Below are 11,725 nucleotides of genomic sequence, written 5' to 3'. Positions count from 1 at the left end.
CCTCATTTGTGAGTCACTTTTATTAAAAAATAAATGCAAATGTATATTTAAATCATCATTTGACGAATTGAGTGTGGGGGGAAAAAAACTTCTAAAATAATGGGTTCATATCTCATTGTGGTCATTTTAGCCAGGTTCACTTTCCAAATTCCATGCTTTTTTAAACCTAACCAATAGAATAATATTATGTAAATATTAATATTTATTAATAGCAATTATAGTAAAAATACATTTAATCATAACACATTTCTGTCATTATGTCTTCACAGAGCTTCACCAGCATTAACCATTGTTTTGTTCACCATGTTTCCTAAAATAACGCATCTCAGCATGTTCCTTTAGTTCATGCACACGATGCGAGAGTTGAGTTGGCTGGGCATTTGAAAACATACGAGCTATTTGTGTCCTGCGGCTGTTTGAGGAGCGTAAAACCCCAATCCAGCTTAATCTGACAGATCAGAATAGAACAGCCTGTCAGCGGTGAGATCGTCGCCCATCTCGGAGCTAAAGCGACTACTGACATGTGCCGTGAAGATCTGTGATGTCGAGTAAACCATCAGATATATACACAAATCAGGCATAACATTATGATCACCTTCCTAATATTGTGTTGGTCCCACTTTTGCTGCCAAAACAGCCCTGACCCGTCGAGGCATGGACTCCTCTAGACCCCTGAAGGTGTGCTGTGGTATCTGACTACAATATGTTAGCAGCAGATCCTTTAAGTCCTGTAAGTTGCGAGGTGGGGCCTCCATGGATCGGACTTGTTTGTTCAGCACATCCCACAGATGCTCGATTGGATTGAGATCTGGGGAATTTGGAGGCCAAGTCAACGCCTCAAACTCATTGTTGTGCTCCTCAAACCATTCCTGAAGCATTTGTGCTTTGTGTCAGGAGCATTATCTGCTGAAAGAGCCACAGCCAGCAGGGAAAACCGTCTCCATGAAAGGGTGAACATGGTCTCATCTATGCTTAGGGAGGTGGGACGTGTCAAAGTAACATCCACATGGATGGAGGACCCAAGGTTTCCCAGCAAAACATTGCCCAAAGCATCACTGCCTCTGTCGGCTTGCCTTCTTCCCATAGTGCACCTGGGGTCGTCTAGCCATCACAATCTGGCCCTTGTCAAACTCGCTCAAATCCTTACGCTTGCCCATTGTCCTGCTTCTAACACATCAACTTTGAGGACAAAATGTTCACTTGCTGCCTAATATATCCCACCCACTAACAGGTGATGAAGAGATCATCAGTGTTATTCACCTGGTCATAATGTTATGCCTGATCGGTGTATATGGAAGCTTATTTGCATCGAATTACAAAAATTTCAAAAAAGTTTCTAATACAGCGACTGATAGCAAAATTGACATTATTATTATTAATCTCTCTTTCTTTTCCTCTTTTTTTAATAGTGTGATGACTTCTGCTTCGGAGAAACCCGGAAATGTGAAAAAGGTCAATTGCGAGCTCCAAATTCGGGATTGAGAGGGGAAAAAAAAGTCTGAATTGTGAGATAAAAGTCACTATTAATTTTTTATTCGTGCTGAAATAATAAACAGAATTGCGAGGTGTCGACGTCGCAGAAACTCGGCGGGAAGAAGCTCCAATAAAGACGCGAGCCGGCCCAATGGAAAATGTTTATTATCAGTCACAGAAGAATAAAATCATGATTACAGCATAACAAGTTACTCACTTCTCGTAGTGTTGGGTGAACAGTGAGGCACTTTGTTGATGCTCCGTCGACAAGTTTGGATGTTTATGAAAATATTACGAACATATTTTTCAAAAAACAGCTCCAATATGACGATTCTTCAGACCGAATCCCACTCGTCTTTTCAAAGGCAAACTGAACGCAACCACTCGTGGTTCGACCGCACAATGATCCAATCAATATAAAAAGACAATTTAGTACATGCGCGTTACACAGCGTCAATGCAGGTAAGAAGCCATGTGTGGAAAGTCAGTGTAAAAATGTTGGCTTTACACCTGGTGGTGATCACTGTGCTATGATATAGACATCTTCAGACGCTCTCATCAGTGATTGAAAAGTGTGCAACTCCATCTTGGCTCTTGTCTACAGTTCAGAGGTTAAGGTGGCGAGGCTCTGCCTGAGAGTCCATCTGTTTTGTTTCTTGCTCTTGAGGGCGTTTTGTCTCACTGTCGCGCTCTAGCGAATGCGTCGCGGAGCCACGGGGAATCCTCGTAAAGTCTGGGGTCTCCCAGGTATTCGGTCGTGCGCTTGTAGAAGTAGTAATACAACACCGCAGCTGAGGAGACACACAACCATCAACATGCAACTTCTGTGAAACTGCACAATATGGATTGATGATTATCAGGGTGAAAATAGCCCAATCACGATTTGATCACAGCTCTACAACACCTCTTGTGTCGTCAGGCCCGTATCTCCAAACATGTAGAAAGGGATTGAGAGGTTCTTGACGGGATTAACAGTGACCTAGTGCTGGGCGGTATTTATTTTTGTTATGATATGAATTTTGATGATACCGCAATACCGGTATGTATCGCTTAACCAACGTTCGGAGCGCGTCACTGTTTGAGGGGGGTCCCGTTTCACTGTTGCACTGTAGTGAGAGCTCAGCTGGGATCGCATGACAGCCTATGGTAAGTCCGAAATCACCCCCTAAACCCTCATCTACTATTCCCTACGTTATCCACTTGAAGGAGTGAATGAAAACGAGTGTGTGAAGTCGGACAGCCGTCGTGTTTTCATCGGCTGTACACTCGTTATTGCGGTGCATTGTGGGATTGAATGATTTCGGACTATGATTTCGGACACCACTACCAATGGCTGTCCCCTCAAATAATGCCCTATTTGAGGTTATAGGGGGCAATTTCGGATTCAGCCCTTGATTACAGCGGAGAATACAAACTACACGTGGCGCGTGAGAGAGAGCGGTTTCTGCGCGGAGCGCCGTGATGAGATTAATGCCGCGTTCCAGGCAACCCGTAACCCGTGTTTTTCCAACCTTCTACCAGTGAAAGTGCACTGGAACGGCAGCCGAACCCGTGACTTCCCACCCGTGAACTCGTACTAGATCGATGTACTCCCAGTTACGAGTTTTGACGTCACATAGCCCGCGAAGCAACAATGGCAGCCCCCTACGGATGCAGTGTTTATGAAACGAATATACAAATAACGTAAAATAAAAGGTATAACAGCTTTTCTTGCCGTCTGCGCTGTTTTTCTCCTCCGTTTCCCTCAAATAAAGCAAGGAGTAAGCACCTTTGGCGATAGAAATGATTGTAAATGAGCATACACCCCGTACGGTCCGACATGCTTTGTTTACGTCTAACTTTTTGTTTACGTCTAACAGTTTGGCGTGACTTTGCCTGGAACACTACAAAGTCGTGAGTCGTGGTTTGAAGTTGTAATTTACGGGCTCAAAAACCTGCCTGGAACGCAGCATAACCCTCTGGGGCTCTTTGGTCATTTCTGATTTCCAAATTTTTTTTAATTTTTTTTTTTTTTTTTAATCGTAGCTTCATCGGAATGGTCAGAAACTTGGTGACTTTATTGGTACTTGGTATATGACCACCCCAAAAAAATTGAGGACAGGATTTGAAAAGTCTAAGTGGTCGTAAAAAAAATTGTCACACAATGACCCCTATAGGAAATGAATGGGAAATTGGCAAAAATATTTTTTTGTGCATACAATCTACAAATCAGCCAGGATGCAGAAAAAAGGACCCAACAGTGAAGGGTGAATCTCTAAAACATCAAGAGTGCAAAACAAACAAAAAAAACTCACAGACACACACAAAAACACAATTAGCTTTTGGAATGGAACGCGTTAATTTGTGTGTGCGTGTGTTTTTGTGTGTGTTGTGTGTGAGTTTTTTTGTCTGTTTTGCACTTTTTTGATGTTTTAGAGATTCACCCCTTCACTGTTGAGTCCTTTTTTTCTGCATCCTGCCTGATTTGTAGATTGTATATGTAACCCCTCCTGTTCGAACCACCCGCTCCAAGCGGGACTCGAACCCGGGTCCGCCGGCATGAGAGTCGGACGCTCTAACAAGGAGTCTAAAGGCTGCAACCCCTAGCATCAGTCGCTAGAGCATCTCTTGAGATCAGAGGAGTGAGGTTTACTCGCACAGCGACTACTAGCTGGCCTCTGTTACATATGCACAAAAAAACTAATTTCCCATTCATTTCCAGTGGGGGTCATTTTTGACGCGGAGGTCCTGAGTGTGACTTTTTTTTTTTTTACAACCACTTAGACTTTTCAAATCCTGTCCCCAATTTTTTTGGGTGTTCATATACCAAGTACCAATAAAGTCACCAAGTTTCTGACCATTCCGATAAAGCTACGATTTAAAGAAAGAAATGATAAAACACAAGATCCACTATAGTGGTAAAAATGTGCTATTGCGTGATAAAAATGCTCAATGTGTCCACCGGATGGCACCGATCTCATGAAAAAAATTGCTTTCATGAGGCCTAGGCTTGACTCTAAAATGAAATACTTAGAGCTTTAATAAGAAAAATTATATATAGATATACATTTTTTATTATATTAAATGGAAAAAATGGGTCATAATTACTGAAAAAATATTAATTATAAATCATAAAATTATCTCAAAACACCAAAAAAGAAAAGAAAAAATATTATTGAACAAAAATATATTTTATTGATTTTACTCAAATCTTTTTTATCTTAATCCCGCCCTCCGGGTCATTTTTGAACCGAAGGTCCTGAGTGTGACCCATAAATGAAGAACCCCAGAGGGTTAACAGCATTCTCCACATGGATCATATATCAGATATAGACCGGAGCGAGCGCGTTTAAGTTTATACTCTAGTGCTCTAAACATGAACCATCAGCGTGTATGCGCGCATATTTCATCACGACGTCTTCAAATGAAATGTATGCAAAGGACACTGAACTCTACGTCTGACATGGGCGTCGGGACAAGACCCACCCACTTTTTACAATCAATGATATTGGACCCACTCACTTTTATGTCTGTTCACCTACCACTAATCGATAAACACTTATTATTAAACACGTTAGATGCTTTATTTCCACTTTTCTAATATTTTCTTCATTTTTATTGAAAATAACTGCCTTTCCGATCTGATATGTGATGGGAAAAGGGAGAAGAGTGAGTTCGGCAAAAGGCGGACTCGAACCGCGGGTCGATTTGCGTCTTAACCCTACACTACTGCCGCTCTAAATGATATGGCGATTTCCATAATTTTGTCTTGCCGAACTAGACTTTTAGCAAGCAAAGCGGTATATTTGTACTTAATGTAAATGGCATCTACTCCAGAAAAATTTTCTGAGAGGACCCACCCACATTTTTTGGGCTTCCGACGCCCATGAAGTCTGATCATGACCGCGATGGCACGATGGGTTATTCTGCTACACAGAAGACAATGATGTGAGTTAATAAATAGACTGACAATTCATAGAAGAATGGGCAAAAATGTAACTGCTTTATTATCCTTAGACAGTTGAAATGTTCTTCCGCGTTTCTCCCTCGTTTTTGCAGTTTGTTGTTATATAGGGTTAGATTTTTAAAATGCTTAAGGTGCCCTCAACTCGTTTTTTTCTCTCCGTGGTCATATTTTAATATTCAGGTGTCTGTAATGAGTGTGTTGCAGGTCTGTGTAAACCTGAATTAACTCTAGTGTGGAATTTTTCTACAATATTCACTCGGCATGACAGTAAAACAGGGCATTCTAGTCAATCTACTGCAGTATTTCCTCTCTCAATCAGAAGAAATGTGATAAACACCTGGTCAAAAGAACGCCATATACCGCGAAACCGATATAATTTTGAAAAATACCGTGATATAAATGTTTGGTCATACCGCCCAGCACTACAGTGACCCTCGCATCAAACCCAGTTCAAGGTTTGGCTAGCGTCTCACAGAGGCTCACCTAGTCTCTGGAACACGAAGAGAACCTGCAGACCGTCCGTCCACACGAAGCGATCCGACTCCATCCACCTCAGGTTCTGGCGGAAAATCAACAGGAGGAAGGGAATTAGTATTTTGGAAATACAAATATGTGCAGAATTTGGACACATTTTTTTTTATTTTTTATTTACATAGTGTACAATAATACATTTCATCATGGATGATTCAGAATGGATTTAATGGATTTGTCTTTTTACTACTTTTATTTATTTTCATTTTTAATTTTATATTATACAATAATAATTATCTGCTGAAAGTATTTAAACATGGGGACATTGACAAAATAAGGAAGATGGGAGTCTTTTAGAAATATACATGTGTACAAAAGGACATTTTAGACACTTTGTATTTTATTATACAATTATAATTTTTCAGCGTGGGACATTACCATGGGAAATTAACAGAATAAGGACAAGTATTTTAGAAATATACAGCAAACATTTATACAACAAAAAATAAATGATTTTTAAAACATTTTTATTTTATTTGTAATGTATATATTATACAGTTTAAACAGTATAAACGACCAGAATAAATAAAATGTTTGTATTTTAGAAATACAAATATGTACAGAATCAATTTTGGACACAATATTATTTTTGTTTTTATTATTAAATCTTTAATTTATATATTATACAGTAATATTTTAGCCGAATGGATTTAAACATGGGAAATGTTTATTTATGGGAAACTACAAATATGGAAAATGAAGAGTATTTTAGAAATACAAATATGTACAGAATATGCATGTATGTTTTATTTATTTTTAATTTAAATAGGATCAAATAATTTTCAGCAAAATTTAAGCAGAATGATCGGTTTGTTCATATTTTACGGTTTTGTTTTTATTTACACAATTTGAATGATATTTTTACCATTTTTTATTTCAATTGATATATTATGCAGTAATAACTTGGGAACTATTAGCAGAATAGACTTGGGAAACATGGGAAATGAACTGAATAAAGAAAACATGCATAGAATTTTATGAACTATGTGTGTGTGTGTGTGTGTGTGTGTGTGTGTGTGTGTGTGTGTGTGTGTGTGTGTGTGTGTGTGTGTGTGTGTGTGTGTGTGTGTGTGTGTGTGTGTGTGTGTGTGTGTGTGTGTGTGTGTGTGTGTGTGTTAGGGCTGAACGATACATCGAATTTTCATCGTCATCGCGATATGAACTCGCGCGATGAACACATCGCAACTGACAGCCTGACACGATGAATAAGGGAAAACAGTTTACATGCGCCAATCTGAGTAACGTATTCTGAAAACTTGGATTACTTCCACATTGAATTGCGTTTTATAAGTGTAGGAATGCGGCCATCAAATCCTGCTTACTAAACATATATTATAAAATATTTAGCTAACGTCAAACGGGGACATCAGCTCTTGGGCTGGTAAATCAGCGCATAGGAGAATGTAAAGTTGCACGTCAACTAGCTGTTTTACGTGAATATTATGACACGAGTGAAGCACAAAGCTTTATGTACAAAATAAATAATAGGTTCGCAATTAAATGTTACATCACAGCCATGGAAACGTCTGGATTCAGGCCGAGCGAGAGAAGGCTTTGTGTGGTGAGCTAAATTTAAGTTTGCTTGCGTTTTGCGATCTAGTCACACGATTTTCCATGAATTGAACAATAGGTTTACTCCATTTTATTCTATTGGACATGGAATCTCTTATTTATTTTCCCAAATCCTCATTTACGTCTCTCACAGGGGATTAAACGTTTCTTCCTTGTTTGATTTATTTACGAGTAGGCTCTATTCGCATCATTTACTGTGGTAAAATAGAAAACGGAGTAGGACAGATACATTTTACTTCAAACTTTACTTTATTTAACACAGTTTGTGCTTGCTATTAGACTTGGTCAAGTTTATGTGTATAGCGTATTTCATACACGCCAGAGATTTTTAGTTTCGCTTTCTCTCAAAGCGATAATCAAACAAAGCCTACGTTCTTGACCCTGCGGAAGATAATTTCGTTCTTCACATTTTTCTACAAGTAGCCGATCAGTTTTGGAACATCAGAAGAAAACATGAAGATATTAGAAAACGATGCGTCTTTCCTGCTCGTGTCATTCCTTCCAGCGCAAGTGATAAGGCATAAGACGCACGTCTGTGGGGAAATATAAAAAAAAAATTTCTTTAACTAATATTTAACATATTTATATTTCGATTATTTACAGATATTTATTTAAATGTTTTACAGGCTGTAGTATGTTGTTTCACTGACGGAAGTCGGTCAGTGTAGGCCTAAAATAAACACGCATGTTTGAGACTTATTTTTATTTTCAAAATGTAGGCTATTTAATTGAGGTATATATACACCTCAATCTCAATTAAATAGCCTACATTTTGAAAATAAAAAATATAAACGAATAATATATTTAACGAATATATAGCCTAATGAATTTATATAATATAGGCTATATAAAAAAATATAGGCGTGCGTGCGTGTATAGGCGCCCCCCCCAACCACCGCGGCACTGCACAGTTACACTGCAGTGTGATATTTCATTCTCCCTTCTCTTTCTTTAATATGAAATGCTTTTTGAATTTCCAAGATAGAAACGCTTTATTACCCTGGCTCTGTTGTTCTGGCTCCATCTCTACCTCTAGCTCCCGCTGCTCCTCTCCGACTCTATTGTGACTGATCACGCAAACTGTGCATTTTTTCATTTTCATTTTGGGGCTTCTGAGAAATGCATCGAGTTGCCTTAATTTATTTAGAGAGTAAATAAACTCATGAAACCGAGAAGTATCGTTAATGTTATCCATTGATTTCAACAATGTAACTGTATTCTAAATATCAACTATTTAAATTGCAACTGTAATGGAATACAGTTACTCATAATATGTATTCTGAATACGTGATGCTGGTACATGTATTACTGCCCAACACTGAACACGACCTTAAAGCACTAAGACATGGGAACAGTATAGCTAACATTCACATTTGAATATTTATCGCAAGTCATATCGTCATCGCAATATTAAACAATGTTATCGCACATCGCAACTTTTCCTCATATCGTGCAGCCCTAGTGTGTGTGTCTGTGAGTGTGTGTGTGTGTGTGAGTGTGTGTGTGTGTGAGTGTGTGTGTGTGTGTGTGAGTGTGTGTGTGTGTGTGTGTGTGTCTGTGAGTGTGTGTGTGAGTGTGTGTGAGTGTTTGAGAGTGTGTGTGTGTGTGTGTGTGTGTGTGTGTGTGTGTGTGTGTGTGTGTGTGTGTGTGTGTGTGTGTGTGTGTGTGTGCATGTTTTTGTGAAATATCAGGACACAAATGTGTATAATGACATGTGTATGACACAGGTATTACAAAAAGAGGGTGAAATATGAGGACGTTCCCCATGTCCTCACTTTTCAAAATGCTTATAAATCATACAGAACAAGTTTTTTTTCACAGAAAGTGAACTGCACAGTCTCCTGTGAGGGTTAGGTTTAGGGGCAGGGGCAGTGTGTGTGTGTGTGTGTGTGTGTGTGTGTGTGTGTGTGTGTGTGTGTGTGTGTGTGTGTGTGTGTGTGTGTGTGTGTGTGTGTGTGTGTGTGTGTGTGTGTGTGTGTGTGATGGGTAGGTTTAGGGGCAGGGGCAATGTAAAGGCCCGGGTATACTTCACTTACCGCGCCCGGACGCGTCACGCGCGCAGCCCTGTCCGCGCGTCTTTTAAAGTATACTACACAACGGATGCGCGCGGAGGATCGCGTTCGACACATGCGCAGTAAAAAAGTGTCTATGCTCTACCAGACATCGGAGGGCAGCACTGAGTCCTGTCATCAAAGGGACATTTGCTGGGCATGATCGGAGAAGAACTGTAGTGGATCCACCATTGCAACATAGTTTGGAAGAAACACTGAAGAATCAAAAATTCTCTCTTTTTTTTCAAGCGTGTTGTTTTTAAACCGGTCTTTGCACACTCTTCTTCGACGGCTGAACACTGTGCTCAATACTGTGTGTATTGCCACCTAGTGGACTCTTCTGTACTGCTGGCGCATGCGCTGTTGCACGCGGACCGTCCGCGCGGTCTGAAAATTTGGGCTGCGCGCGGACGGCCGAAGTATACCCGGGCCTTAAGGGGATAGAAAATACGGTTTGTACGGTATAAAAACCATTACGTCTATGGAATGTCCTCACATTTCACAAAAACAAACGTGAGTGTGTGTGTGTGTGTGTGTGTGTGTGTGTGTGTGTGTGTGTGTGTGTGTGTGTGTGTGTGTGTGTGTGTGTGTGTGTGTGTGTGTGTGTGTGTGTGTGTGTGTGTGTGTGTGTGCGTGTGTGTGTGTGTGTGTACACACCATGACCCAGCAGTGAAAGCAGATGCTGAGGGTGAGGTAGAGAGCAGACAGTATGAGCAGGGCTCTGAATCGCTCCAGTAAGAGAGACACCAGCCCCACCTGGAACACGTATGTGTTAAACATCATGAGGAGAATGATGATGACGTTAAACAGGATGCCAATGTCCTGGATTCTGCCGAAAGAGAGAACACGTATGACAATCTGCTGTTAGGAAACATTCATGTGCTTTCATTCAAAGAAACTCGCATTGCATTTAAAGGGTTAGTTCACCCAAAAATGAAAATTCTGTCATTAATTACTCACCCTCATGTCGTTCGACACCCGTCAGACCTCCGTTCAAATTCGGAACACAAATGAAGATATTTTAGTGTAAAGCTGATGCTGAGAAAGGCTTCACACAGGCCTCCATTGGCATTCAGTACATTTACACTCCCAAGACACATAAAAGGCACTTAAAACGTCGTTACAAAGTCCATCTCACCACAGTGACTCTACAATAATTTTACAATGCGACGACAATAGCTTTTGTGCGCAAAAAAAAAATCAAAATAACACCTTTATCCAACTTGTTCTTGTCTTCCGTGTGTGCCTCCACGACCCATGCGCGAGAATATGACGTAGCGCCAGCGATCGGGAATCCATGAAATGCACACTTTAGCCCCATTTTGAGAACTACGCCGAGACCTAAAGCATGATCAATGTAGAATTCAACAGCTTAGACACGCGCGTCTTCCTCTGCTTGTAAACAAATCGCTTCTGGGTCATGTGTCCGAGCGCCGGATCTGCGTAATATTCTCGCGCATGCGTCGTGGAGACACACACGGAAGACAAGAACAAGTTGGATAAAGGCGTTATTTTGATTTTTTTTTGCGCACAAAAGCTATTGTCGTCGCATTGTAAAATTATTGTAGAGTCACTGTGGTGAGATGGACTTTGTAACGACGTTTTAAGTGCCTTTTATGGGTCTTGGGAGTGTAAATGTACTGAATGCCAATGGAGGCCTGTCTGAAGCCTTTCTCAGCATCAGCTTTACACTAAAATATCTTCATTTGTGTTCCGAATTTGAACGGAGGTCTGACGGGTGTCGAACGACATGAGGGTGAGTAATTAATGACAGAATTTTCATTTTTGGGTGAACTAACCCTTTAAGATTTACACTAAAACTTCAAACGTGAAGCTGATGCTGATCACACACTCACATGAACAGCACGAGCTGTATGACCGGGGCGGCCCGCAGCAGCTCACTGAAGGAGTTGACGAACAGGTCAAAGGTCAGCAGTGCCAGCTGGATCAGCAGCACCAGCGAGTAGTTATTGGTTTGGAGCATTTCTGTAGCGGTCCGGAATGTATCAGCACACAGCCTCCTCCACGTCTGACATGCAGATTATTCCACACAGATTATACGGAGGAAATTCCATCTCACTTCCGGCTGCGCCATAAAAAAACTAAAGACGACGAGGATGATTCCTGGAGTTGCTCCACGGGCCGTTTAATC

The 11,725-nt window shown here is 40.6% G+C and overlaps 1 protein-coding gene across 5 annotated transcripts in view; it reads right to left on the bottom strand.

Moving 5' to 3' along the window:
- Positions 1-1,404: 1,404 nt before the first annotated feature.
- The window catches only part of tmem138 (transmembrane protein 138), a 16,563-nt gene continuing 6,242 nt past the window's right edge, over positions 1,405-11,725 (bottom strand). The window contains exons 2-5 of one of the 5 annotated variants that reach the window (XM_079809515.1): positions 11,430-11,725; positions 10,231-10,402; positions 5,903-5,978; positions 1,405-2,264 (exon numbers count right to left, since the gene is read on the bottom strand). The exon at positions 11,430-11,725 is cut by the window's right edge and continues 127 nt beyond it. In XM_079809515.1, the coding sequence (XP_079665641.1) occupies positions 2,152-2,264; positions 5,903-5,978; positions 10,231-10,402; positions 11,430-11,557 (489 nt within the window). In that variant the 5' untranslated portion in view covers positions 11,558-11,725 and the 3' untranslated portion in view covers positions 1,405-2,151. The remainder of the gene's footprint in view (positions 2,265-5,902; positions 5,979-10,230; positions 10,403-11,429) is intronic. The other 4 variants (XM_079809516.1, XM_079809517.1, XM_079809518.1 and 1 more) reach the window with 4 other exon arrangements.

The sequence above is a fragment of the Gobio gobio genome, assembly GCF_949357685.1.
Source record: "Gobio gobio genome assembly, chromosome: 25".
Lineage (NCBI taxonomy): Eukaryota > Metazoa > Chordata > Actinopteri > Cypriniformes > Gobionidae > Gobio > Gobio gobio.
This window is presented reverse-complemented; position numbering and strand designations above follow the sequence as displayed.